The following is a 26,575-nucleotide window of genomic DNA, read 5'->3' on the forward strand; positions in this document are numbered from 1 at the left end:
ACACGGGGCACGTCTTGATCTGGGGACACAGGTGGTAGGTCTTGATCAGCAGGAGAGGGTGGAGGGACAGCAGGCACATGGGCCACAGCTCACAGTGACAGCCAGCCAGACTCAAGTGTCCTGCTGGGAGGGGTGAGGGGAGATATCTGGCTCATTTCTTTCCTCCGTCTACCCGCCCCACAACTTCATCTTGAAAAATTCACCTTTCATTTCACCAGGTATTGATAGGTTTTGCTTTCCATCCTCTACAATGCCGTGTGGTAGTAAGCACATTGAATTTATTTTATTATTTGTTTATTTATTTTTTGAGACAGAATGTTGTTCTGTCGCCCAGATGCCATCTCAGCTCACTGCAACCTCCGCCTCCCAGGTTCAAGCAATTCTTCTGTCTCAGCCTCCCAAGTAGCTGTGACTACAGGTGTGTGCCGCCACACCTGTCTAATTTTTGTGTTTTTAGTGGAGATGGGGTTTCACCATGTTGGCCAGGCTGGTCTCGAACTCCTGACCTTAGGTGATCTGCCTACGTCGGCTTGTAATCCCTCCGAAAGTGCTGGGATTACAGGCCTGGGCCACTGCACGAAGCTGTTGAATTTAATTCAAGTTAAAATTATTGAGTCTGAGTCCAGTTCTGGATTTATAGGCTGTGTGATTTTGGGATGTTACTTAACCTCTCTGAGCTTCATGTTTCTCAGCTGCAGGCCTACTTAGCCCAGGATTGTTTTGAAGCTCAAATGGAAAAATTCTTTCAAAGCTGTATAGCACTAGATACACATCATTTCTTGCTATGTTATTAGTTCTACCTAGAGAGTTTTTTCTCCCATTGCTGTTTTTCACCTTCCTCCATCTTATAAAGAATGTTCCAAAGCCACACATCTTTTGCATGGGTGTGCTATCCTACTCACACTGACTAATGTGAAACTTTCTCTTTCCTTGAGCTTAAGTCCAGCTTGTCTTAAGTGAATTGAGGCTAGGAAGACCAGAGCCAGCCAGCCATGTGGTGGGATGGAAAGAGTCCTGGACGAGGAGTCAGGACATCTGGCTTCTGATTCAAGGCAAGAAAATGGTCCTTATTGTGAGCAAGGTGGCCCCTGACACCGTGTTGGGGTTGTTCTCCCACTGCCCCGGCAGCCGAGGCGCCCTGGCCAAGCCGTTTCCTGTGCTTGGGTGCAGACTGGACTTGCCCAGGGAGGCTCTCCCAGTGTGTCCAAGCTGTGCCTCTAGGCTTGCAATTTTCTTCAAGCTTTTTCTCCGCCTGGCTCTCCAGTTTGCTTTCTTTTTTTTTTTTTTTTTTCTCCTTTGGTAAAATATACATAACATACAACCTAATGTTATAGCTTTTTGTAAGTGTACAGTATAGTGGCATTAAGTATGTTATCGCTGTCACCACCCTCCATCTCCAGGACTCATCTTCCCAAACTGAGCCTCTTGTGATGTATCCATTAATGCTAACTCCTCATTCCCGCTCCTCCTTCAATTCGCCTTTAATCCAGCAGTTCTCAGAGGCTGGAAGCTTGGGGAAGGAAGAAAGACTTCCCAGAATGTCCTAGGAAATGTTTTCAAAATACCCAAGCCTGGCCCGTCCCCCACCTGGGTGGAGAACCCCTGTGGTAGATGCTTTTTTTTTTGAGACAGAGTCTCGCTCTGTCATCCAGGCTGGAGTGCAGTGGCATGATCTCGGCTCACTGCAGCCTCCGCCTCCCAGGTTCAAGCGATTCTTGTGCCTCAGCCTCCTCAGTAGCTGGAATTACAGGTGTGCACCACCACGCTCCACTAATGTTTGTATTTTTAGTAGAGATGGGGTTTCACCATGTTGGCCAGGCTGGTCACGGACTTCTGGCATCAAATGATCTGCCTGCCTCAGCCTCCCAAAGTGCTGGGATTATAGGTGTGGGCTACCGCACTCGACCTGGATGCTTTTTTTCTCTTTTCTAAGTCTGTTTTGATTTCTCCGTCTCCAGATGTAATTCTAATTCCTCTGGTGCCTCTCCCTTGGGCCACCCATAAACACTTTTGCTCCTATCAGTCCTCCTTGCCCACTCCACCATCCTTTCCAATGCTGCCTGATGTCCCTCTCTCTTCCAAGAAATGCCTGGAAACTGACCACGTTGGCTGAGATAGCTGCTGTAACACACTGTACCTGGCTACCTGGCCTTGTTGTCCACCCATCAAAGCTCTAGGTTACAGTATAAATAGTGTGGTTTCATGGTGTGCTTCCGTAAGCAAAAACCTCAGCTTTGAACCGCTTGGGCTCTGAGGATAAGGTCTGGCCAAGGAAGATAAATCTGTTTCCTTATATAGGTGGCAGGGTGGCCTGTTCTCTCCCTAGGTGCTAGGGGACGGGTCAGGAAGGAGGGCAATGATGAGGCTTTGGGGAGTGGGGGACTGGCCACGTCAGCCTCGCTGACTGGGAGGAAGGGGGGCCCACAGAGAACTTCCAGCCTTCAGTCTCTGAGGAAGGTACTAGGTCATCTCAGTTTAGAAACTTCAGTGGCTCAGTGAGAAACTTCGCCCTGGAAAGCAAGCAAGTCCTAATCTTCACATCCATTTGGGAAGGCCCTCCTTGATGATTTGGGTTACAGGGTTGTGGGCATCTCCACTGCCATGGCTGGCCCACCAGGATGTCTGGGCCGCTTCTTTTCTGAGACAGGTGCTTGTATGTTTAACTTAGGAAGCATTCCTTCCTTCCTTCGCCCAGCCGGCCCACCCAGCCATGGGCCTGGTGAGGGGAGCCGCAGGGTTTTGTTTTGGTTTCGTTTTTGCAATAGCTTTCTTGAAGTGTAATTCACATACCATACAACTCACCCATTCAGAGTGTCCACTTCAGCGATTTTTAGCATATTCATGAAGTTGTGCAACCATCATCACAATCAATTCTAGAACATTTTCATCACCTTCCAAAGAAACCCATCATCATTAGCAGCCACCTCCCATTCCTAGCCAAGACAAATCTATTTTCTGACTCTAGATTTGACTATCCTGGACATCTCATACACATGGAAGCATACAATATGTGGCCTTTTGTGACTGGATTTTTCACTTGGCATCGTATTTTTGGGGTTCGTCTATGTAACAGTACTTCATTCTTTACTACAACTAATACTCCATTTTATGGCTAGCCCACATTTTGGTGGACATTTGGGTTGTTTCCACTGTTTGGCTATTGTGGATAACACTGCTCAGAACATTCACGTCCAGACTCTTGTGTGGGGAGCTGTGGGGTTTTACGGCAGCAGCTGGCTGGGCTCCAAGGGAGCATCATGCCTGATATTGTAGGAAAATGCTTTTCTTTCTCTCCTTTCCCTTCTAGTCAGAATTCCTACAAGAATCCAATCTGATCATGGCCAAGTTGAATTATGTGGAAGGTGATTATAAAGAAGCTCTGAACATTTATGCCCGGGTGGGCCTGGACGACCTGCCGCTGACAGCTGCCCCGCCCTACAGGCTGCGGGTGATCGCAGAAGCCTATGCTACCAAAGGTGAGGCCTGTGCCTTCTAACACAGTATCCTATGCCCTGGAGCCAGCAGCACCTCTTGGGAGCCGCCTATTTGACCCCTGGCCCTTGGCTGGTGATGAACCTGGCAGTTCCCAGCAAGGCTGCTGGGGGCCGCCCTGCAGCATGTGCTGGGTCATGCTAAGCCCAGCAGGGGTTTGTTCCTCCGAGCCAGTGGCCATCAGCTGTCACTCAAGGGGATGAAGGAAAAAACATTTCAGCAAAGTTTCTTTGTTTTTTTCTTTTTGAGACGGAGTTTTGCTCTTGTTGCCCAGGCTGGAGTGCAATGGCGCGATCTTGGCTCACTGCAACCTCCACCTCCTGGGTATAAGCGATTCTCCTGCTTCAACCTCCTGAGTAGCTGGGATTACAGGCATGTGCCACCACGCCCGGCTAATTTTGTATTTTTAATAGACAGGGGGTTTCTCCATGTTGGTCAGGCTGGTCTCGAACTCCTGACGTCAGGTGATCCGCCCACCTCCGCCTCCCAAAGTGCTGGGATTACAGGCGTGAGCCACCGTGCCTGGCTTCAGCAAAGTTTCTTGATAAGTAATATGCAACTTCAGCGGGGGCCTGCCTTGGTAATTAAAATCCTGCACAGCATATAGGGATTCATATCATATGGTCAGTTGGCCACGTGGCTGATGATGTTTTTATTCATAAATGCCACCTCTGGGTTAGTTAAGGCTAATCAGTTGCCACACAACAATCACTAGCAATCAGTCCTCTCTTAGTTAACTGTGTACCTATTCAGGGACAAGAAGAACGCGTAAATATCTCACTGCCATAAAGCAGTTTGCACTCCAGTGTGAGATAATGCAGTCTCATGGGAAGAAAAAGTATGGAAGCGCAGGACGACATGGCGAAACCCCGTCTCTACTGAAAGTACACAGACGACTGGACCGTTCCAAGCTGCCGCTTCCTCAATCTATAATGGGCATAATCACACCCACTTCATGGGGCTGTTAGGAGGATGAAGCCAAATAATGTATGTAAAGCATTTAATGTAGTACCTGGCACATTCTAAATGCTGCATAAATGATATTTTAAAATCTCGACCAGGCGCGGTAGCTCACGCCTGTAATCCCAGCACTTTGGGAGGCCAAAGCAGGAGGATCACCTGAGGTCAGGAGTTCGAGACCAGCCTGGCCAACATGGCGAAACCCCGTCTCTACTGAAAGTACAAAAATTAGCCAGGCATGGTGGCAGGCGCCTGTAATCCCAGCTACTCAGGAGGCTGAGGCAGGAGAATCGCTTGAACCCGGGAGACAGAGGTTGCAGTGAGCCGAGATCGCGCCACTGCACTCCAGCCTGGGTGACAAGAGCGAGACTCCATCTCAAAAAAATTTAAAAAATAAAAAATAAAATCTCAACCCCAAACAGGGCAGCAAATGGTAAAAGCTAGGGATGGGTAATACAGGGAGGTCACTTCAGGCCAGCAGGGCCAGGAAGGCTTCCTAGAAGAAGAGGGACACTTTGAATGGGACTTCTTAAGGCCATGGCAAGAAGTGGACTATCTGGAGTGGCTCTTGTCCTTCTGGCCATCTGCTGTTCAAACCATGTACCGTGACTGACTGTGGCTGGCAAAGGCCAGGGCCCTGGGTGGCTCGTCCCTCCAGCACAGTCATGAGCTGGCCATTGTGTGCTGCCAGCACTTTCTGGCTGAGATGAGGGGGCTACAGGTGGTCTAGCCTGTCTGACTCAGTTGTCTTACGCAATGTTGAACAAAGACCCAGCCCGGGGCACACTTGTTAAGAGCTTTGTGATGGGAATGATGTATTCACCCAGTTCCCTGGGGACCCTTGAGTACTGCCAGGCTCCTCTAATTCTAAACATCCCCGTGGGCTAGGAAAAAATGCCATTGCTCTCGACAGGGCACTCTGGCAGTTTAATGGGCACGCCCCTTTGAGGCTGCCTCTGGGGTCCTGACAGCATTTGGCTTTGTTTGCGTCTGTCTGAGTTACGGGGTCTGTGCCACACAGCCACGCTCTTCTCTCCCTGGTGCTCACCCAGCTACCTCACGTGCCTCAGAAGCTGTGTATGTGTGTGGCCAGCAACAGTATTCTGGAAGGAGAGCAAAGCATCATCTGGCAATTTCCACCTGCCCAACTGCCCTGGGGATGATGGGTGGTGCCAGGAGTTGGCTTGCTATTTGGGGGTGGGAGGTGGCTTTGGGGCCTGCCCAGTACCCAGAGCCCACGTCCCAGGACTGCTTCTGAGAAGGTTAATGGAGGCAGGCTGTCTACAGGTGGCACCACTAGCTCCATCTTGTGGCTGCCGTGAAAGGTAGACAAGGAGGACAGGCGACTTGGGCCCTGAGCCTGGCCCTGGGTGATATGTGGTCACCCTACCCATGAGGTTGTGGCATTGGCTCTTGGGACACCTGCTGGCTCACGGGAGACCTGGCTCTGGCTAGTTTCTGACTTCCGTGAGTGCAGGTAGAGTCACATGTGTACCGGGAGAGGGAAGGGTCACTTCTGCCTAGAGGAAGTGGCCAGCAGCCTGGGGGCTCCAGGCCCTGGAGAGCCTGGTGGGCAGGTGAGAGGCAGTGTAGAGGGACGGTTTTGAGCACCGGCCCTGACCATCTGCCTGGGTCCTACTCTGTGTGTCACATGCTGGCTCTGGGGTCTTGTACAAGTTCTTTAGCCTCTCTCTGCCCCCGTTTCCCCGCCCATCAAGCTCTCATTGGCTTGTCACAGGACTGCATGAGATAGCACACATAAAATGCTTCTACAGTGCCGGCACATAGTGAGCACGATGTAAATGTCAGCTGAAGCTGAGTGTTGGCTGGGCCGTGAGGGACTGGAAGTGACTTGTACTAACAGGGCCATTTTGGGCCCAATTCATGGAGATGCCCAGAGACAGGTCTGCTCTCTGAGGAGTTCAAGAGGCCCTCGGTCCTAGCTCTGTGTAGGAATATTCTTGGCTCTTCTTTCTTCACCAAGGTCCCTGAGGAGTTTTAAGGGGAGGCTGCTGCCAGGGGGTTCTCTGAATGTTGGTCCCTCCCCTATCTGCACACTACTCTAGGCAGCAGGATTGACCTACGCACTTTCTTTGTCACCTCAACTTCTCCCTGGTGACCTGAGGTCTGAGTTGGCCAGGGTTTTCAGATAGAGTCCCTTCCCCTAGCCAGCCAGCATTAGCCTTTACTGATTGGGCATTGGAAGCCTGTGTGGTTTGGCTCCCAGAACCTCCTATGGGCCAGCACTGTGTTAGGGAATTTCCTGTCTCTTTAACTCTCCAAACCCCAAATTTACCGAAGACAGAAATGAGAGGAGGTGAGGTTATGCAGAAGCGTAGCAGTGGCCATGGTGTACTGAGAGATTCCTGCGTGCCAGGTGTGGTGCCCTTTATCCCAGTATCTCATTCCCCCTTTTTTTTTTTTTTTTGAGATGGAGTCTCGCTCTGTCGCCCAGGCTGGAGTGCAGTGGCTGGATCTCGGCTCACTGCAACCTCCGCCTCCCGGGTTCACGCCATTCTCCTGCCTCAGCCTCCCGAGTAGCTGGGACCACAGGCGCCGGCCACCTCGCCCGGCTAATTTTTTGTATTTTTAGTAGAGACGGGGTTTCACCGTGTTAGCCAGGATGGTCTCGATCTCCTGACCTCGTGATCCGCCTGTCTCGGCCTCCCAAAGTGCTGGGATTACAGGCTTGAGCCACCGTGCCCGGCTTTTTTTTTTTTTAAACGGAGTCTCACTCTGTCACCTGGGCTGGAGTGCAATGGCGCAATCTCGGCCCACTGCAACCTCCGCTTCCCAGGTTCAAATGATTCTCCTGCCTCAGCCTCCCAAGTAGCTAGGATTACAGGCGTGCACCATCACACCTGGCTAATTTTTTTTATTTTTTAGTAGAGACAGGGTTTCACCATGTTGGCCAGGCTGGTCTCGAACTCCTGATCTCGGGTGATCTGCCCACCTCGGCCTCCCAAAGTGTTGGGATTATAGGCGTGAGCCACCGCGCCTAGCCTTCATTCATTCTTTACCACCACCTATGAGGTAAATACCATTATTCTTTCCATTTTACAGAGAAGAAACCTGGGGCACAGAGAGGTTAGGTAAACCTGCCCAGGGTCCTACAGGTAGGAAGTGGTCGAGCCAGGACTTGACTTCAGAGACTGGCTCTAGGGCCCTTGTTCTCCTCTGAGTGGCAGAATGGGGTCTCAGTCTGATGCCCATGTTCCTAATTGCTCTCCTTTATTGGCGTATGGACTGGAACTCAGCTCGGCCAGGTAAGGTTTCTCCAGGGAGAAAACATTCAAGTCACTCGAGAATACCCTAGATTTGTACTCTACTTGCTTCCTCTACTTTAATGCCTCACCCTTGCCGGGTTTCCTCTTATAAGTTCTGTCCTTCAAGCTCATATTGCTGTCTTCTCTGAAGCCCCCTGGGACCCACCCATTCAGAGTCAATCATATTTGATGCTGTCATAGCACAGTACATTAGAATTATCTAAGAAACGACTGGAGTTGTATGCATGCTCACTTAAGGCGTTCTTCCCTTGCCAATCTAGCATTCCTAGAAGAAGGTCATCTACCAGTTACACTCCGCCATTTTGCCCCTTAGTGCGCATGCTTGCGCCCACTCGCCCAATTCCTGAGAACTTGTCGGGAAGCTGCTGATCACCAATTTCGAGTTTCTTCTATCTACTGGGAGGCTGCTTTTTCCTGATGCAGGCTGCTAGCAATTATTATTTTAGAGAAACAGTTAACAACTGCCTGACCATCACCTGATGGTCACCTGACATTCCTGGTGTATGTGTGTGTGTATGTCGGGGGGAGCCCTCTCCTGCTCTGCTCGTGCCTGACTAGCTGCCTCCTATGACAGGGCTATTTGGCTTTCTCAGCATTTTCTGTGACTTTCTTTTCTGTGTGCACAGAGGTAAGTAAGCACCTATCTCTGCTTTATAAACAGAAACATAATTAATAGAAAAGACAAAATGAACAGTTCCCTTTTTAGTAAAACAAAATTTTAAAACTGGAAATTAAAAAATTTTAAAAGTGGGGCCTGGAAACAGCAGGGGAATTAACTTCCTTTCCAGATTGCATGGCACCAAAGCAGAGGGCTGGCTCTAAAGAGTAAATGGGGCCTGCACAATCATCTTCCATGTAGAGATTTTATTTCCCAGTAGGGGAAACTGTGCCAGAGAGGAGAAGGGACTTGCCCTATGCCACACAATCCAGGGCAGGACCAAGATGTGGGGATGTTTCTTGGTAGGAAATTTTTCCATCAAGTTGAGTGACCTCTGTGCCCAGGTGGAGGCGGCGGCACCGTGTCGGGCGCTTTACAGAGCTCCTTTACCTTCTCCATTCCTCCCTGCTCCTGGGTGGAAACTGCTCTTCCATGCAGTGGTTAAGGGCATGAAGCTTTGGGGTCAGACTCTCCGGGTTTGATCTCTGGCTTTGCCACTTACTAGCTAAAAGGTCTTGGGCAAATTATTTTCACCCAACTGGGTCTGTTTCTCATCTGTAAATGGAGATAATAATAATATCTACCTTACAGGGTTGTGCAGGGAATGGGTGAATACAGGTAAAGCACAATGCCCGGCAGATCAACAAATGTGTTATTTTTATTCTTACCACAAATGACTGGCCTCTTCATTTGTTTGACCACAAATGATTGGCCTCTTCAGATGCCCCAGGTAACAACATCTGGTTATGGGGAGAGGGGAGAGGCCGGCTTTTTTCCATGAATACATTGGTGCCTTAGTGGATCTGCTTTGTCAGGCAGAGGGTTTGACCATCAGGAAGTGGGACCTGGGATCCATATATTTACAGGGGAAATCTTTTTTTTTTTTTTTTTTTTCCTGAGACAGAGTTTCACTCTTATTGCCCAGGCTGGAGTGCAGTGCCATGATCTCAGCTCACTGTAACTTCTATTTCCCGGGTTCAAGTGATTCTCCTGCCTCAGCCTCCTGAGCAGCTGGGATGACAGGTGTGTGCCACCATGCCCGGCTAATTTTTTTTGTATTTTTAGTAGAGATGGGGTTTCACCATGTTGGCCAGGCTAGTCTCGAACCCCTGACCTCAGTTGATCCACCTGCCTTGGCCTCCCAAAGTGCTGGGATTACAGGTGTGAGCCACCACGCCTGGCCTAGCAGGGGAATCTTTAGGGGAAGATCACGTGAAGATCAGAGGCCTGGAGTGCGGCTTAGGGAAGGGAAAGTTGTTGCTGATGTTGGAGGATGGCAAGTACCTAGAAGTCAGCAGCAGCTGGAGAAGCTACCCACATCATCCCTTCTGCCCAGCCCCAGCCAGATGCTTGGCAGGCAGATAGAGTGAGCAGGTGTGCTCTGTTCACAGAGCGGGTGGAGGGGGCAGTGCAAATCCAAGTCAGCCTCGACAACTCCATCCCACAGGGCTTTCTGAGGGTGGGACCTAAGCTCCTGCCTTAGGCATATGCAGAGGGGTCAAGGGTGTATGCAGTGCTGACCGCCCAAGCCATGCTGCAAATCCATTTTCTAGTTTCTGCCACGATCTATGCGTTAGGGCCTTTTCAGTTGTAGATGAAAGAAAACCCAGCTTAAACTGACTTCAGTGGCAGCTGGCTTCAGGGCTCCAATACATGGATTCTTCCTCTCTGTTTCCCTTCCCCTCTTGTCGCTTTCCATCTCAGACCGCAGGTGAGCGGAGCAGCTCCAGAGTCTCATTCTCCTGGGTGTGATCCTCAGACATCTCGGCCGGGTTCTTGTTGTGTCTTATTCCGCCCCAACTGGATCACATTCTCACCCTTGATCCAGTTACCATGGTGACAAGGGGCTGGTCCCATTGGGGGATCAGAGGAAGGGCAGTGTCCAGTGTCCATGACAAATGTCCACAGCAGTGGCTTCTCTGAATAGAAGCCTTTCATCAAATATGCCCAGGGCTCTTTATTTTTTGCTTTGAGGTAGCATCTACAGGGAAGAAGAGAAGGAAAAATTGGGGAGCAGCCAGGTGACTGCTCTGTGAGAGGGTCACTGTGGACTAGAGATGACCTTGGGAGCAGACCGCGTGAGGCCAACCAACACTGAAGGAATGGGGCTTTTTGGGGGAAGAGCAGCCTCCAGGGGTGGAGGAGCAGGCCTTACCTGTGTAGAGGGCTCTTGGAGGAAGAAACTCGGTCTGTTTTGGCCTCAGGGACAGTGCCAGAGCCGGGCATTGGAAACTGCGTGAAGTTCAACATTAGTCCCATTTACGGAAGCCGATTTCTAACCTCACAGCTGCCAGAGAGCTCAGCTGCACTGAGAGGCAGGGCTTCCCTGTGCCTGAGCATTTATTGAGCGCTGATGGAGAGCCTGGCTTGGTGCACGGTGATTTACCTGCGTGATTGTGCTTATCCTGAGAACAATCCTGGACCCTAGGATTATCGTTCCCTGCAGAGGGGTTAACAGGCTGCTTTTCAGAGTTGAGATGGGATTCAAAGCAAGGCCTGTGGACTCCAACATCCATACTCTTTCCACTTTACTGAGCTGCCTGTCAGTGGGAGCGTAATCACTCATTGTGAGTGAGGATGTGGTTGATGCGATTCTGGTGTGAGATAACCTGCTCAGCCTTGATTGTGTTCTGTGATTTGCGAGTGATTTAAGTCTGGCTTTTCTTATCTGCAAAACAGAGCTAATAATGCTCTCACAAGAGTACTGAGAAGACTAAATAAGACAAAATGGGAAGATGCTTTGAATTTGTAAATCCAAGGTCAGTGGATGGGGATTTGAATAGTCAGATCTCATGGACAGCTGAGGCTGGGAGCAGCAGGTGGCTGTGATGGCCTTGCCCCTCCTGTCCCTGAAGGCCCTGGCCGCCACGCCCCTTCGCTGAGCCAGCCAGCAATGCTTCTAGCTGTCCCTGATATTGATCTCTTGTTTCATCCCCCACAATTTTATTTTATTGTTCTTTTTAAAAATTTATTATTTATTTACTTTTTTGAAACAGGGTCTTGCTTCGTTGCCAGGCCGTTGTGATCTCGGCTCACTGCAACCTCTGCCTTCCAGGCTCAAGCAATCCTCTCACCTCAGCTGGGACTACAGGCATGCACCATCCTGCCTAGCTAATTTTTGGTGTTTTTTCTAGAGATGAGGTTTTTCCATGTTGCTAGGCTGGTCCCGAACTCCTGAACTCAAGCGATCCTCCTGCCTTGGCCTCCCAAAGTGCTGGGATTACAGGCATGAGCCACTGCACCCGGCCTTATTGTTCTCAATATAGACAAAATACATGTGTTTTATATAAAATTCAGAAATGCAGACTAATCAAAAGAACATAAAGATATCCATTACCCCATCTATTCAAGGCAGTTGCTGTTAACACTATAGTTCATTTCCTTCCAGATCTTCTCTACACCTCCTATATGTGTGAATTTTTTTTTATAAAAGTGGGATTATACCACATATACTGCTTTGTGAACTGCTTTTTCTACTTCACTATAGATCGTAAACACTTTCCGTGACAGTAGATACATTTCTGCAACATTTAAGCAGCTGTATAACATTTCATAGTATGGATGAAGTATAATCTATTTAAGTAAAGCCTCTATTTTTGCACATGTAGGTTGTTTTCAGCTTTTCACTGTTAAACACGAGGCTGTGATGAGTACCTTGTCAGCCTGGTCTTTGTGCCTGTTCTTTTTTTTTTGAGACGGAGTCTTGCTCTGTCGCCCAGGCTGCAGTGCAGTGGCTGGATCTCAGCTCACTGCAAGCTCCGCCTCCCAGGTTTACACCATTCTCCTGCCTCAGCCTCCCGAGTAGCTGGGACTACAGGAGCCCGTCACCTCGCCCGGCTAGTTTTTTGTATTTTTTTTTAGTAGAGACAGGGTTTCATCGTGTTAGCCAGGATGGTCTCGATCTCCTGACGTCGTGATCTGCCCGTCTCGGCCTCCCAAAGGTGCCTGTTCTTAATGATTTCCCTAGGAGAGGTTTCCAGAAGTGGAGTTTCTGGGTCAAAGAGAGGTATTTCCAGACTACCCTGCAGAACTGGGTACCTGTGCCCTTTCCTACCTGCAGTGTGAGGAGCCAGCCTCCTCTCCTTCCAGCCAATACTGAATGCAATTCCTTTGATTTAAAAATGATCATTTACTCTTTAGCTGTGTATTGACTGTAGGCTGTTTGGAAAATAAAAATATATATATATACTTAATATTTATTTAAAAATATTTATAAATAAAATCAGGTACCATACTATTACTTGAGCTGGTTAACCACTGTTACACACACACACACAGACACACACACACATTATATATAGTATATTTAATATTTTTATATACTATTGGGATTATGCTTTATATGCTATTTTATATTCTTTTTTCACTCTGTGTGTGTGTATGTATGTACAATTATTTTTCCACATCATTAAATATTTTTGAAAACATAGTTTTTAAAGGCTGCACAGTGGTGTGCCTTATGGGTTTTTTTTCTTTTTTTGAGACGGGGTCTTGCTTTGTCACCCAGGTTGGAGTGCAGTGGCGCGACCTTGGCTCACTGCAACCTCCGTCCCCCACACCGGGCTCAAGAGATCCTCCTGTCTCAGCCCCCACAAGTAGCTGAGACTACAGGCATGCACCACCACATCTGGCTAATTTTTTTATTTTTTGTAGAGATGGGATTTTGACACATTGCCCAGGCTGGTCTCGAACTCCTGGGCTCAGGTGAGCCTCCCACCTTGACCTCCTAAAGTGCTGGGATTACAGATGTGAGCTGTGGTCCTATGAATATTTTTGAAACAGCTGCCCATGAAACATCTAGGTCATTTCAGTTTTCATATTATAAATACACTCTATAGCTTTTTTCCCCCAATTTATTTTATTTGGTAAAACACATATAACAAAATTTCCCATCTTCATCATTTTTAAGTGCCCAGTTCAGTGGGATTAAATGTATTCTTCACATTGCTGGGCAACTGTCACCACCATCCATCTCCAGAACTCTTTCCCTTTTAAAAACTCATGAAACAATAACCCCCCATTCCCCTCCCACCCTCAGTTGCTGGCAGACACCATTCTACTTTCTGTCTGCCTGATTTTGCCTACGCTAGGTACCTCATATAAGTGGAGTCATGTGGTATTTGCCTTTTTGTGATTGGCCTACATTTCACTTAACATAATGTTCTCAAGGTTTATCCATGTTGTAACATGTGTCAGAATTTTCTTTCATCTACAGGCAAAGTAATACTCTGTTGTGTGCACATGTCACGTTTTGACTCAATTTGTGGCCTAACACATGGTCTGTCCTGGAAAATGTCCCATGCATACTTGAGAAGAAAATTGGGTAGAGTAACTGTTTATGTCTCTTAGGTCTAGTTGGTTTATTGTGTTAAGTCCTCTATGTCCTTATTTCTGTCTGGTTGTTTTTTTTGTTGGTTTGTTTTGTTTTGTTTTTTGAGATGGAGTTTCACTCTTGTTGCCCAGTCTGGAGTGCAATGGCACGATCTTGGCTCACTGCAACCTCTGCCTCCTGGGTTCAAGTGATTCTCCTGCCTCAGCCTCCTGAGTAGCTGGGATTACAGGCATTACCACCACGCCCAGCTAATTTTGTATTTTTAGTAGAGATGGGGTTTCTCCCTGTTGGTCAGGCTGGTCTTGAACTCCCGACCTCAGGTGATCTGCCCGCCTTGGCCTTCTAAAGTGCTGGGATTACAGGTGTGAGCCACCATGCCTGGCCTGGTTGTTCTATTCATTCTTAAGAGAGGATTATTGAAGTTTCCAACTACTATTATAGAATTCTCTGTTTCTCCCTTCAATTCAATATATGATGTTTTTCCTTCGTATATTTTGATGGTCTGTAATTATGTGTGTAAATGTTTATAATTGTTATATCTTCTTACTGTATTGACTCTTTATTAATACATAACATCCTTCTTTGTCTCTTATTTGTTTATTTTTAGAGATGGGGTCTCATTCTGTTACCCAGGCTGGAGTGCAGTGGTGCTATCATAGCTCACTGTAACTTCGAATTCCTGGGCTCAAGAGATCTCCTGCTTCAGCCTGCCAAGTAGCTAGAATTACGGATGTGTACCATCATAACCCTGCTAATTTTTTTATTTTTTGTAGAGATAGGGTCTCACTATGTTGCCCAGGATGGTCTCAAACTCCAAGCATCAAATGACTCTCCTGCCTCAGCCTCCTGGGTAGCTGAGATTACAGAAGTATGCCACCACACCCAACACCTTTTTTTATTTAAAGTCTGTTTTGTTGGATCTTAGTATAGCCATCCCTGCTCTCTTGGTTACTATTTGCATGAATATCTTTTTGTTTGTTTTGCGACAGAGTCTTGCCCTGTCACCCAGGCTGCAGAACAGTGGTGTGATTACAGCTCACTGCAGCCTCAGCCTCCTGAGTTCAAGTGATCCTCTTGCCTCAGCCTCCCAAGTAGCTGGGACTAAAGGCTTATGCCACCACGTCTGGCTAATTTTTAAATTTTATTTTGTAGAGACGAAGTCTTACTGTGTTGCTCAGGCTGGTCTTGAATGCTTAAGCAATCCTCCCACCTCAGTGTCCCTGAAATGTGAGCCACTTTGTCCAGTCAGAATATCTTTTTCCATTCTTTCACTTTCAGTATATTTGTGTCTGTGGATCTAGAGTCTCTTGTAAACAGCATATAGTTGGATCATGTTTTTTTAATGCATTCTGTCAATCTCCATCTTTTGATTGGCCCGGTCGAAATATCTGTTTCCATTCTTTCACTATCAATGTATTTGTGTCTGTGGATCTAGAGTCTCTTGTAAACAGCATATAGTTGGATCATGTTTTTTTAATGTATTCTGTCAATCTCCATCTTTTGATTGGCCCGGTTGAAATATCTGTTTCCATTCTTTCACTATCAATGTATTTGTGTCTGTGGATCTAGAGGCTCTTGTAGACATCGTATAGTTGGATCATGTTTTTTTAATGAATTCTGTCAATGTCCATCTTTTGACTGGAGAGTTTAATCCATTTCCATTTAAAGTAGGTACTGATGAGGGACTTACTTCTGTAATTTGCTATGTTTTCTACATGCCTTATAGCTTTTTTTGTCTCTTGCTTTCTGCATTATTGTCTTTTTTTGTTAGTTGATTTTTTTTTTATAGTGAAATGTTTAAATTTCTTTCTCATTTCCTTTTGTGTATATTTGCTAGCTCTTTTCTTTGTGGTTACCATGAAGATTCCATTTAATATCCTAAAGTTTAACACTCTAACTTAAAAGTGTACAAGCTTGACTAACATACAAAAACTCCATTCCTGTAAAGCTGTATCCCCACCCCTTTCCATTACTGATGTCGCAAAATTATATCTTTATACATTGTATGCCCCAAAACATAAAGCTAATAATTCTTTTAAGTGCATCGTCTCTTAAATTATATAGGAAACAAAACGTGGAATTACAAACCAAAGTTATAATAATACTAGTTTTTGAGTAATAATTTAAAAAATATATTAGTCTCTTAAGTCATGTGGTTAATAAAAAGTGGAGTTACAAACCATTGTTACAATAATACTAGTTTTATAATTGCTAATGTATTCACTTTTATTGAGATCCTTAGTTCTTTATATAGCTTAGAGTTATTGCTTAGTGTCCTTTCATTTCACCTTGCACGGCTTGTGTGAACATTTCTTGCAGGGCAGTTCTAGTGGTAAAGAAAACTCCTCAGCTTGTGTTTACTTGGGAATGTTTTAATTTCTCTCTCACTTTAGAAGGATAGCTTTGGCAGATACGGGATTCTTGGTTGATATGGTTTGCTCTGTGTCCCCATTCAGATCTCATTTTGAATTGTAATACCCGTATGTTGAGTGAGGGATTTGTGATCTCCATGTATTAAGGGAGGGAGGTGATTGGTTCATGGGTACAGTTTTCCCCATGCTGTTCTCCTGATAGTGAGTGAGTTCTCATGTGATCTGATGGTTTTGTAAGTGTTTGGAAGTTCCTCCTTCACTCTCTCTGTCTCTCTCTTTCCCCCCCACTGCCTTGTAAAGAAGGTGGCTGTATCCCCTTCCACCATGATTGTAAGTCTCCCGAGGCCTCCCCAGCCATGTGGAACTGTGAGCCAGTTAATCCTCTTTCCTTTAGAAATTACCCAGGCTCAAGGAAGTTCTTTATAGCAGTGTGAAAATGGACTAATACATTGGTTAAGAGTCTGTTTCTTTCAGCACTTTGAATATATCAGCCTATTGCAATCTGGCCTCCTGTGTTTCTGATGAGAAATCTGATAATTTTATTGAGGGTCCCTTGTATGTGACAAGTTGCTTCTTGTTGCTTTTAAGATTCTTTCTTTGTCCTTCAAAAGTTTGATTATAATGTGCCTTGGTATGGGTCTTTCTCAGTTCATTTTATTTGGAGTTTATTGAACTTCTTGGATGTTTATATTCTGGAGCTGAAAAAGTACAATAAATGGTAATTGTACTTTTCACTTAATATCTTTCACCAAATTTCAAAAGTTTTCAGTCATTATTTCTTCAAATATTCTCTCTGCTCCTTTCCCTTTCCCTTTTCCTTCTATAATTCCCACTTCTATAATTTCCTTCTATAATTTCCTTCTATAGTTCTCTTGATGGTGTTCCACATGTTTCTCAGGCTCTGTTCACTTTTCTTCAATCTTTTTTTCTGTTTGTTCTTCAGTGTCTTAGTCATTTTTGTGTTGCTGTCACGTAACACTAGAAACTGGGTAGCTTATAAAGAAAAGAATTTATTTCTCACATTCCTGGAGGCTAGGAAGTCCAATATGAAGGTTCTAGCATCTGGCAAGGGTCTTCTTGCCTTATCATCCCATGGTGGAAGGTGAGAGGGTGAGAGAAAGAAGGAAAAGGGGGCTGGACTTCCTCTTTTATAATGAATCCACTCCCAAGATAATGGCATTAATCACTCACTCTGTCTTCATGGTATGGTCACCACTCATCAGGCCCTACCTCCCAACACTGTTGCAATGGGGATTAAGTCTTCAATACACCCTTTTTATGGGACACATTCAAACCATAGCACTTATTCTTGATAATTTCTATTGTCCTGTCTTCAAGTTTACTGCCTGCTCAAGTTTGCCCTTGAAGCCCTCTAGTGAATTTTTCATCTCACTTATTGTACTTTTTCAGCTCTAGAATTTCATCTCTGTTTTTTATTGAGACATGGTCTTGCTCTGTCATCCAGGCTTGAATGCTGTGGCACTATCACAGCTCACTGTAAGCTTGAGCTCCTGGGCTCAAGCGAAGCGATGCTCCTGCCTTAGCCTCCCAAAGTGCTGCAGTTACAGGTGTGAGCTACTGCACCCAGCCCAGAATTTCTTTTGTTTTTTTTGCTATATAAACTATTTATTAACAGACAGGACCTACAGACTTATTTCTTCTTGGACTCACCCACAGTGTGGCTACGGTGGCCAGTGGTCTTGGTGTGCTGACTTTGGACACGAAGGCCCCAGAAGTGGCGCAGCCGTCTGTGGGCTCAAATTTTCTTCAGTTGCTCCAGGTCTTCACGAAGCTTGTTGTCCAGACCATTGGCTAGGACCTGGCTATATTTTCCATCCTTTACACCCTTCTGCCTGTTCAAGAACCAGTCTGGGATCTTGTACTGGCGTGGATTCTGCATAATGGTGATCACGCATTCCACCTCATCCTCAGTGAGTTCTCCCGCCCTCTTGGTGTGGTCAAGTGTCTGCTTTCCTCGACACCACATGAGCATATCTTCGGCCCACACCTTTAATGGCAGTGATGGCAAAGCCTGTTTTCCACCGCCCATCGATGTTGGTGTTCAGTACTTGTGAAATATGCTGGAACTTTTCAGGGATCTCTAGAGACAGGGTGACAGCACAAGCAGCGGCACGCAGGCCTCCTGTCCAGAATTTCTTATTGGTTTTTTTTTTTTTAGGTTTTCTGTCTCCTTTTTGACATTTCAATTTTGTTCATACATCATTTTCTTGACTTTCACCACATCTTCCTTCAGTCCCTTGAGCATCTTTATTTATTTATTTATTTATTTTATTTTATTTTATTTTGAGACGGAGTCTCGTTCTGTCGCCCAGGCTGGAGTGCAGTGGCCGGATCTCAGCTCACTGCAAGCTCTGCCTCCCGGGTTTACGCCATTCTCCTGGCTCAGTCTCCCGAATAGCTGGGACTACAGGCGCCCACCACCTCGCCCGGCTAGTTTTTTGTATTTTTTTTAGTAGAGATGGGGTTTCACCGTGTTAGCCAGGATGGTCTCGATCTCCTGACCTCGTGATCTGCCCGTCTCGGCCTCCCAAAGTGCTGGGATTACAGGCTTGAGCCACCGCGCCCGGCCTCCTTGAGCATCTTTAAAATGGTTGTTTCTTTGTCTGGTAGATCTGCCATCAGGTCTTTTTCAAAGACAGTTTCAGTTGATACATACTTTTCTTCTGAATGGACTGCTCTTTCCATTTTTGTGTGTGTGCCTTGTGATTTTTTTGTTGTTATTGAAAAATAGACATTTGAATCTAATAATGTGGTAACTCTGGAAATTGGATTCTCCCTGTTCCTCAGGGTTTGCTGTTTTTGTTTATTAAAAAAAAAGAAAAAAAAAGTGTTGTAGGCTGTCTTTGTGCCAAGGATCAGCCTGGGGTGTATATTTGAGGTCTTCTTAGGTCTTCTCTGAGTCTGTGCCTTTCCATGGGCGTGCTTGGTCAACCATCTAATTTTCCCCATGTATGTAGTTGCCTTTAAATGCTCTAGTCTCAAATGTCTGGCTCTCAAAAAGGAAAAAGAGAAAAATGAGGCTGGGGGGAAGGGCACTGGCCCTTTAAATCCCCTGGTAGTTGCTTCAGCCAGATTAGGAGAGACGGCTTGCAATAATGAAGGGAGGTGCAGCAACAATGGCTGCTGCCTCTTGTCTCCACCCCTGTGATCAGAAGCAACAGTCAGTGATCAGAATACAGATACCCAATATTTGGAGGAGAGGGTGCTCTTTGCCCACCCTAGCTCCTGCAGGCTTCATATTTGCTTCTCTAGGAATGTGTTCACAGATTCTACTATGCTAAGAGCTGAAATTAACTGCAATTTGCCATCAAGATTTCCCCTGGAAATTACAAGCCTTTAAGGGACCCCGGAGTTCCAAAATAGTTATATTGAACAGATTGTGCCAGTATAATAGTTGTCTATGGGGGAGGATAGATTCCTGGTGCTTCATAGTCCACCATCTTCCCGGAATTCTGTTTATAGCTTTTTAAATAACAGACTTATTGATATATAACTTATATACCATACAATTCAACCCTTTAAAGTATACAATTCAGTGGTTTTTAGTATATTCAGAGTTGTGCAACCATCACCGCAATCAATTTCAGAAAATTTTTATTACTCCAAAAAAGAAACCTTTACCCATTAACAGTCACTTCCCATTTCCTGAATCCCACCCCAACTCTATAGCCCTAGTCAGCTACTAGTCTGTACCCTGTCTCTATAGATTTGCCTGGCCTAGACATTTTTTATAAATGAAATCATGCATTTTACTTTTTGTATCTGGCTTCTTTCATTTAGCATAATGTTTTAAAGGTTCTTATATGTTGCTGCATGTGTCTTTCCTTTTTGTGGCTGAATATTACATTGTATGGATATACCATTTTGCATATTTTGTTAATTCATTCATCAGTTGGTGGACAGCAGGTTGTTTCTATTATTTGACTATTATTAATAATGCTGCTGTGAACATTTATGTACAAGTTTTTTGGTGAGCATAATCCCATCCAAAACATTTTGGGTTTCATTTATCTTGGATATATACTTAGGGGTGGGATTATTGGATTACGTGGTAACTCTGAGTGTAAGTTTTTGAGGAACTGCAAGCTGTTTGCCAGAGCAGCTCCACCTGCATGAAGGTTCTAATTTCTTCACATCCTCATCAACACTTGTTGTTATCTGTCTTTTTGATTATAGCCATCCTAGAGTGTATGAAATTGTATCTCATTGTGGTTTTTATTTGCATTTCCCTAATGATAAGTGGTATTAAGCAATTTTTCATGTGCTTATTGGCCATTTGTATATCTTCTTTGGAGAAATACCTATTCAGATTCTTTGCCCATTTTTAATTGGGTTATTTGTCTTTCTATTATCGAGTTGTAGTAGTTCTTTATATATCCTAAATACAATTTCTTTTACAGATATATGGTTTGTAAATATTTTCTTCAATTTTGTGGGTTGTCTTTCACTCTGATGTCCTTTGAAATGTAAACATTTTTCATTTTGATTAAGTCCAGTTCACTTTTTCTTTTATTATTTTTGTCCTTTTGGTTTTGTATCTAAGAAACCACTGCCTAATCAAGTTTATGAAGATTTATTCTTGTGGTTTCTTCTATGTGTTTTATAGTTTTTACTCTTAAATTTAGGTGTCTGATCCATTTTGAGTTAATTTTTGTATATTTTTGTGAGGTCAGCATCCACCTTCATTCTTTTTGTATGTGGATCTTCAGTTGTTTCAGCACCATTTGTTGAAAATACTGTTCTTTCTCCATTGAATTGTCTTGGCATCCTTGTTGAAAATTAGTTGAGCATATATGTAAGTGTTTATTTCTGGACTCTCTGTTCTATTCCACTGGTCTGTATGTCTGTCCTTATGCCAATACCACACTGTCTTTATTATTGTAGCTTTGTAGTACATTTTGAGTTTGGGGAGTATGAGTTTTCTAACTTTGTTCTTCTTTTTCAAGATTGTTTTGGCTTACATTTCCATATAAATTTTAGGGTCAGGTTGTAAATTAGTGTAAGAAATAATACTTGATAGGGATTGTGTTGAATCTGTAGATTGATTTGGGAAGTATTGCTATCTTAACCTGATAGTATTGCTATCAGGTCTTCCAATCCATGAACATGGGATGTCTTCTTTAATTTCTTTCAAAAATGTTTTGTAGATTTTTTGGCATTCAAGTCTTACATTCCTTTTGTTAAATTTATTCTCAGTGTTCTTTTTTATGTTATTATAAGTGAAACTATTTTTTAAATTTCACTTTCAGATTGCTCATTACTAAGGTATAGAAATATAGTTCATTTTTGTTTATTAATCTTGTATCCTTTAACCCTGCTGAACTCATTGTTTTTGTGGATTCTTTAGGGTTTTTAAAATATATAAGATCATGGCATTTGCAAATAAAGATAATTTTACATTTTCCTTTCCACTCGGGATAACTTTGTTGCTTTACATTGCCTAATTGTGCTGACTAGTATCTCCAGTACAATGTTGATTAGAAATGACCAGAGTGGACATCCTTATTTTAGGGGGAAAGCATTCAGTTTTTCACCATTAAGATGTTAGCAGTGGCATTTTCATAGCTAGCCTTTATCAACTTGAATAAGCTCTTTTCTATTCTTAGTTTGTTGAGTATTTTTATCATTGTAGGGTGTTAGACACTGTCTAATTTTTTTATTGCATTGTTCATGTAATTTTTGTGCTTTATTTTTTAAATATGGTGTTTTACATTGAATGATTTTCATATATTAAACCAATCTTGCATTCCTGAATTAAATCCCATTTGGTCATGGTATATGATTTTTTAATACATTGCTAGGTTCCATGTGCTAATATTTTGTAAGGGATTTTAATATCTGTATTCATAATAGATATTGGTGGTATTCTTGTGATGCCTTTGGTTTTGGTGTCAGTGTTAGTTACACTGGTGTCATAGAATGAATTGTGAAGTGTTCCCTCCTTTTCTGCTTTTTGGAGGAGTTCCTAAAGAATTGGTGGTAGTTCTTCAAGTATTTGGTACAGTTCACCAAGGAAGCCATCTGAGCCTGGGCTTTGCTTTGTAGAAGTTGTTTGATTGCTAATTCAATCTCTAGTTACCCTGTTGTTTTACTTGATTTTAATAGACTTTACTTGCTCTCTCTGTTCTTTTGTATGGTATGTTTTCACTGGAGCCCGTAGCCTCTTGATCATGGCAAACAACCCTGATCCAAAAGTAGTTATCTTTAGTTATTTCCCAGTTTCAGGGGTGATGGCTTTGAGGAGTAGTCTCTATTCTGTTCTATAGCAATACTCTGAATAAGAGCCCATCTCATGTTATAGAGCAAACCCGATACATGTCATAGTCAAGGGAAGCAACACTTCCTATATTTGCGATTGATTGACAAAATCAGCCTGGTGGATAAGTCCTATTTTTTCTGCCAGGAAACTGCCAGACCCTGCCAAGTTTTAAGCAGGAGGAATGACTTAATTAAGTTTTTAAGCAAGAAAGATCTTTCTGGCACAGAGTGGAGAATAGATTAGAAGGAATTAAAGATTCTAGCAAAGGAGACTGGTTAAGGGGGTTAGTTCACTTTGGGCCCTTTCTCTGTTCTGCATTTCAGTGGGCTGAATTCTGCAGGCTGTTTCCCAGGTGCCGAAGTCAGTGGTTTCTGCCTGGGTTTGGTCAAGAAGAGGCACTGGTAGGAAACTGGAAGAGAGAGATAAGCCAGGGTATTTCTCTCTGCCTCAGGCAGCACCTTTGCCAGCAATGATGTCTCTTCAGTTGTTCTAGCTCCTGTCAGATGAAACCTTTCTCTGTAGTTTTAGTGCCCATTAGGGAGCTTCCTCTGGGTTTTGGCTCTCTTTGGCCCCAGCTTCTGAGCTCTTAAGACTCTACCTCCTCCCCATGTTCTTTCCAGTCCTAGGGATGTTAGTACTTCCTGCTATTTCAGAATTCTGGGGTACAAAACCATCCTGTTTGGCCTCTTATCTCTTTCATCTTCTATGCAGACAATTCCATACATTCAATTCCCTTTATTTGGAAGAACTAGAGTGTTTTCATTATCCTAACTGGATTCTGACAGATATCAGAAGTATTGCAAAAGCCTAGATTCCAAGTACAAAGGCCTGAGCCATGGCAAGGGCAGGCAAGTCAGAATCCAGAGTCATTTGAAAGAGAAGCAGTAGACCAGAGAGATAGGCTGTGTGTGCTGGGAGTTGGTATGGGAAGGTGGTTGAGGGAGGAATCCAGATGACAGTGAAATTTTTAGCTTAGCTCACTGGGCAGGTAATGATGTTGTTAAACCAAGTGAAAACTGCAGGAGTGTAATTGCCCATTGCATTCTTCCTGCCCACTGCTCAGACAAAACCAACTCACTAAGGCCACAGCATTGCAATAAAGAGTTTAATTGACATGAGGCTGGCTGTGCCACACGGGTGATGGAGTTATTAATCAAATCAATCTCTGAAAATTCGGGGCCAGAGTTTTTCAAGGATAGTTTGGCAGGCACGGGAATGAGTGCTGCTGATTGGTTGGGGATACAATCATAGGGGTGTGAAAAATGGTCTTCATGTGCTGAGCCCGCTTCTGGGTGGGGTTACAAAGCATGACCCTGTGGTGGATCTGGTGGACCCTGTGGTGGGGCTGTTAGTTGTCAGAAATGCCAAAACCTGAAGAGATACCTCAAAAGGCCAATCTTAGGTTCTACAGTAGTGATGTTATCTGCAGGAGTAACTGGGGAAGTTGCAAATCTTGTGACCTCTGGAACAATGGCTGGTAATCACTTATGCCTTAGCAGAATTCAGGCTCCTCTCATCCTCCTAACCTGGTGGTCTTTCACTAGCTTGACAGAGGCAGTTGAGTTTTGGGGAAATGCTATTATCTTTTAAACTATAAACTAAATATCTCCCAAAGTTAGCTTAACCTAAGCCCAGGAATACCATAGTTCGGGGGCTAATGGCAAGATAGGGGTTGGTTAGATCAGATCCCTTTCACTGTCATAACTTAGATCTCTTTCACTGTCATAATTTTCTCACTGTTACAATTTTTGCAAAGGCAATTTCAGGAGACAGAGCCCATTTTCCTTGGAGGGTAGAGGGAAGATACTGGGTTGGCTGAACATGGTGAAATCGCTTTGTCCACAAGAGGGTGCTATCCTGGGGAAACTTTGGAATTCTTGGCTAGTGGTCAGCAGGAAGGTTTCCAGGCTATTGGTTTGTTGGTCAGGATTCAGGAATAAGTCTGCGTATAGGGGCAGGACTTGGTTAAAACCCAGGAGTGGCTGAAGCTCATTTGGAGGGCATGGCTAGAGGCTGGGCCCTGCAAGGCCCCAGCAAGTAACAGGACAGCTTGCCTCCCAGGGCTCTGGGCTAGTGAAGGGGTGGAGGGATGCTGATGACACAGAGCTTTAGCCTGGGATTTACAGTGCCTGAAACACATGAGCATTTGGACATTTGTGCTGGATTTACATTCTCAGTTAAGGTGACGTTAAAATGTGGTAAAGAGTGTAAATAGTGGCCTGAGTGTCAGGACAAGCCCGTGTGAGGTTTAAATGTACCATGGACAAACTCATATTGATATTCAGGAGCTAGTTATCTCAAAAAAAGAGTTATTCTCTCCCTTATTGCTTGAAGCTCAAGTTCAAGTCCTCCTGCTAACCCTGGCAGGTCTAGGTATGGTGTGCACCTCTCCAGACTGTGGAGGATATGTCCTGGTCTTGGCCGGCTGCCTGCATGTCCTGCTGTGTCTCACCTATCCTCTGCTCCAGGCTGCCTGCCTCCTTGCCCACCTGTCCTCACCCCTGCCAGGCCAACCCCCCACCTCTGTTTATCCTCTCCATCCATCTGGGAGTCATCTCTTCCCTGTGCTGAGTCTGCCCTTGGTGACAGGGCGGACTTGCATACAGACCTCTCCAGCCCCGTTTGTCCACACCAATCTCTCCATCCTCTGATTCCACCTCTATTTATAGCTAGTACCATCTAATTTGGCATTCAGATTTTGTTTAATTATTTCACATCTGCCATTTGCCTCTCTCTAACTGTATAATTTATTAATTCATTAAATCAGCAAATATGTGAGTGCTTATTCTGGGTTGGGTGTTGAGGCTGTGTCATATCTAAGCTGCCTGCTTTATCTCCCTGCATTTGTGCCAGGGACAACAGTGCCTGCTGCCCAGGGGTGCCTGTGACAGAGCCATTCTTTAACATTTTGCCCTGGCATCCAGGGGCACACTATTGAAGATAAACTCTAGCTGAATAACACACAAGGTGCCTAAGCAAAAGGGCAACCTTCTCAGTGTATTCTGAGATCCACTACATTTCAGATGAAAATAAGTTTTGGTTTGGGCCTGATATAAAAACAAATACTCTTGTGTCTAACGCCTCTTCTGCCTGCACTCACCGACGGGCTGGTTCATCTCAATTTGTCAACTTTCAAGCTGTTTGGCTCTCAAGGGACTGCCTCCCACTGCTCATTTCCTCTGACAGCAGGTGACTCTCTGGGTCTCCTTAATGCAGTTTTCGCCTCTACAATGTGTGGTGGTGGCGCTGTAGTTTTTATTCTTAGGGTTTGGGTGCTTACTTCTAGGATCTCCTTGGGGCCTAGACTGCCACAAACCTAGTGAGGTTGTAAGACATCACCTAGTCCAGACTCGTGTTTTATATTTTCAAACTCCGTGTACGGTTCTTGTTCCACCACCACCCATCCCTTGGCTTCCATCGTTTCCAAACCATGTCTGGTGTTCATTTTCTTCTCCCAAATGTTCGTGATGCTTTGGGAATGTAAAAAGCATCCATATTTGGAAAGCTCAGAACTCTCTCGGGGGCGGGAGCAGAGCACAGATTGTTCTGTGGAGGAGAGAGTCACGTGCGGCTCAGAGCGTGGCTCTCCGGAGTGGGTCGGAGTGGGGCAGAAGAGCAGGAAGGAACCTGGGGCCGGCCTGGCTGGGCCTCCCCTGAACCAGGCAGAGGCAGGCAGCTGCCCTCCAGGGTCCACCTCAGACTCTCAAGACAGAGGAACGGTTTGTTGAATGCCTAGTGTGTGCCAGGTTCTGGAATTGTAAAATATAATAAATTATTAATAATGATTACAGCATTCCTTCTAGACACTGTTCTAAGCACTTGTCAGCCTTTAGCTCCCTTTATCCTCACAACAACCCGAGAGCTAGAGACAGGAATAGTGCCCCCATTGGAGAGGTGGAGTGAGGGGTGCCTGCTTCCTGGACTGGGGCTGGCAGGTCGTTTGGGGAGGGGCTCCCAGGAAAATATTCCACCAAGTCCGGACTGAAGGAGGACACGTCTATCCTGGTGTGCTGGGAGGTGCCTTAGTTTGCGTTTAGCCACCTGTGAACGAGTCTTGGGACCTCTTAAAGCTATTTAACTCTGGGCCACATCAACTAGGACTCGCTGCCAGCTGCTGCCCAAGCCGCCAGGGGTCGCGGGAGCCGCGTCCTAGCAGAGCCTCGCGCCACGGCCGCGCATGCGCAAAACTGCCCC

The 26,575-nt window shown here is 45.1% G+C and overlaps 1 protein-coding gene and 1 pseudogene across 1 annotated transcript in view; one reads left to right on the top strand and one right to left on the bottom strand.

The window, feature by feature from the left end:
• Positions 1-26,575, top strand: part of TTC7B (tetratricopeptide repeat domain 7B) — a 248,079-nt gene that overhangs the window by 1,981 nt on the left and 219,523 nt on the right. The window contains exon 2 of the mRNA XM_011949417.1: positions 3,308-3,476. Coding sequence (XP_011804807.1) covers positions 3,308-3,476 — 169 coding nt within the window. The remainder of the gene's footprint in view (positions 1-3,307; positions 3,477-26,575) is intronic.
• LOC105517284 overlaps positions 17,753-26,575 on the bottom strand; it is a 9,050-nt pseudogene continuing 227 nt past the window's right edge.

The sequence above is a fragment of the Colobus angolensis genome, unplaced genomic scaffold (genome assembly GCF_000951035.1).
Source record: "Colobus angolensis palliatus isolate OR3802 unplaced genomic scaffold, Cang.pa_1.0 Scaffold3, whole genome shotgun sequence".
Lineage (NCBI taxonomy): Eukaryota > Metazoa > Chordata > Mammalia > Primates > Cercopithecidae > Colobus > Colobus angolensis.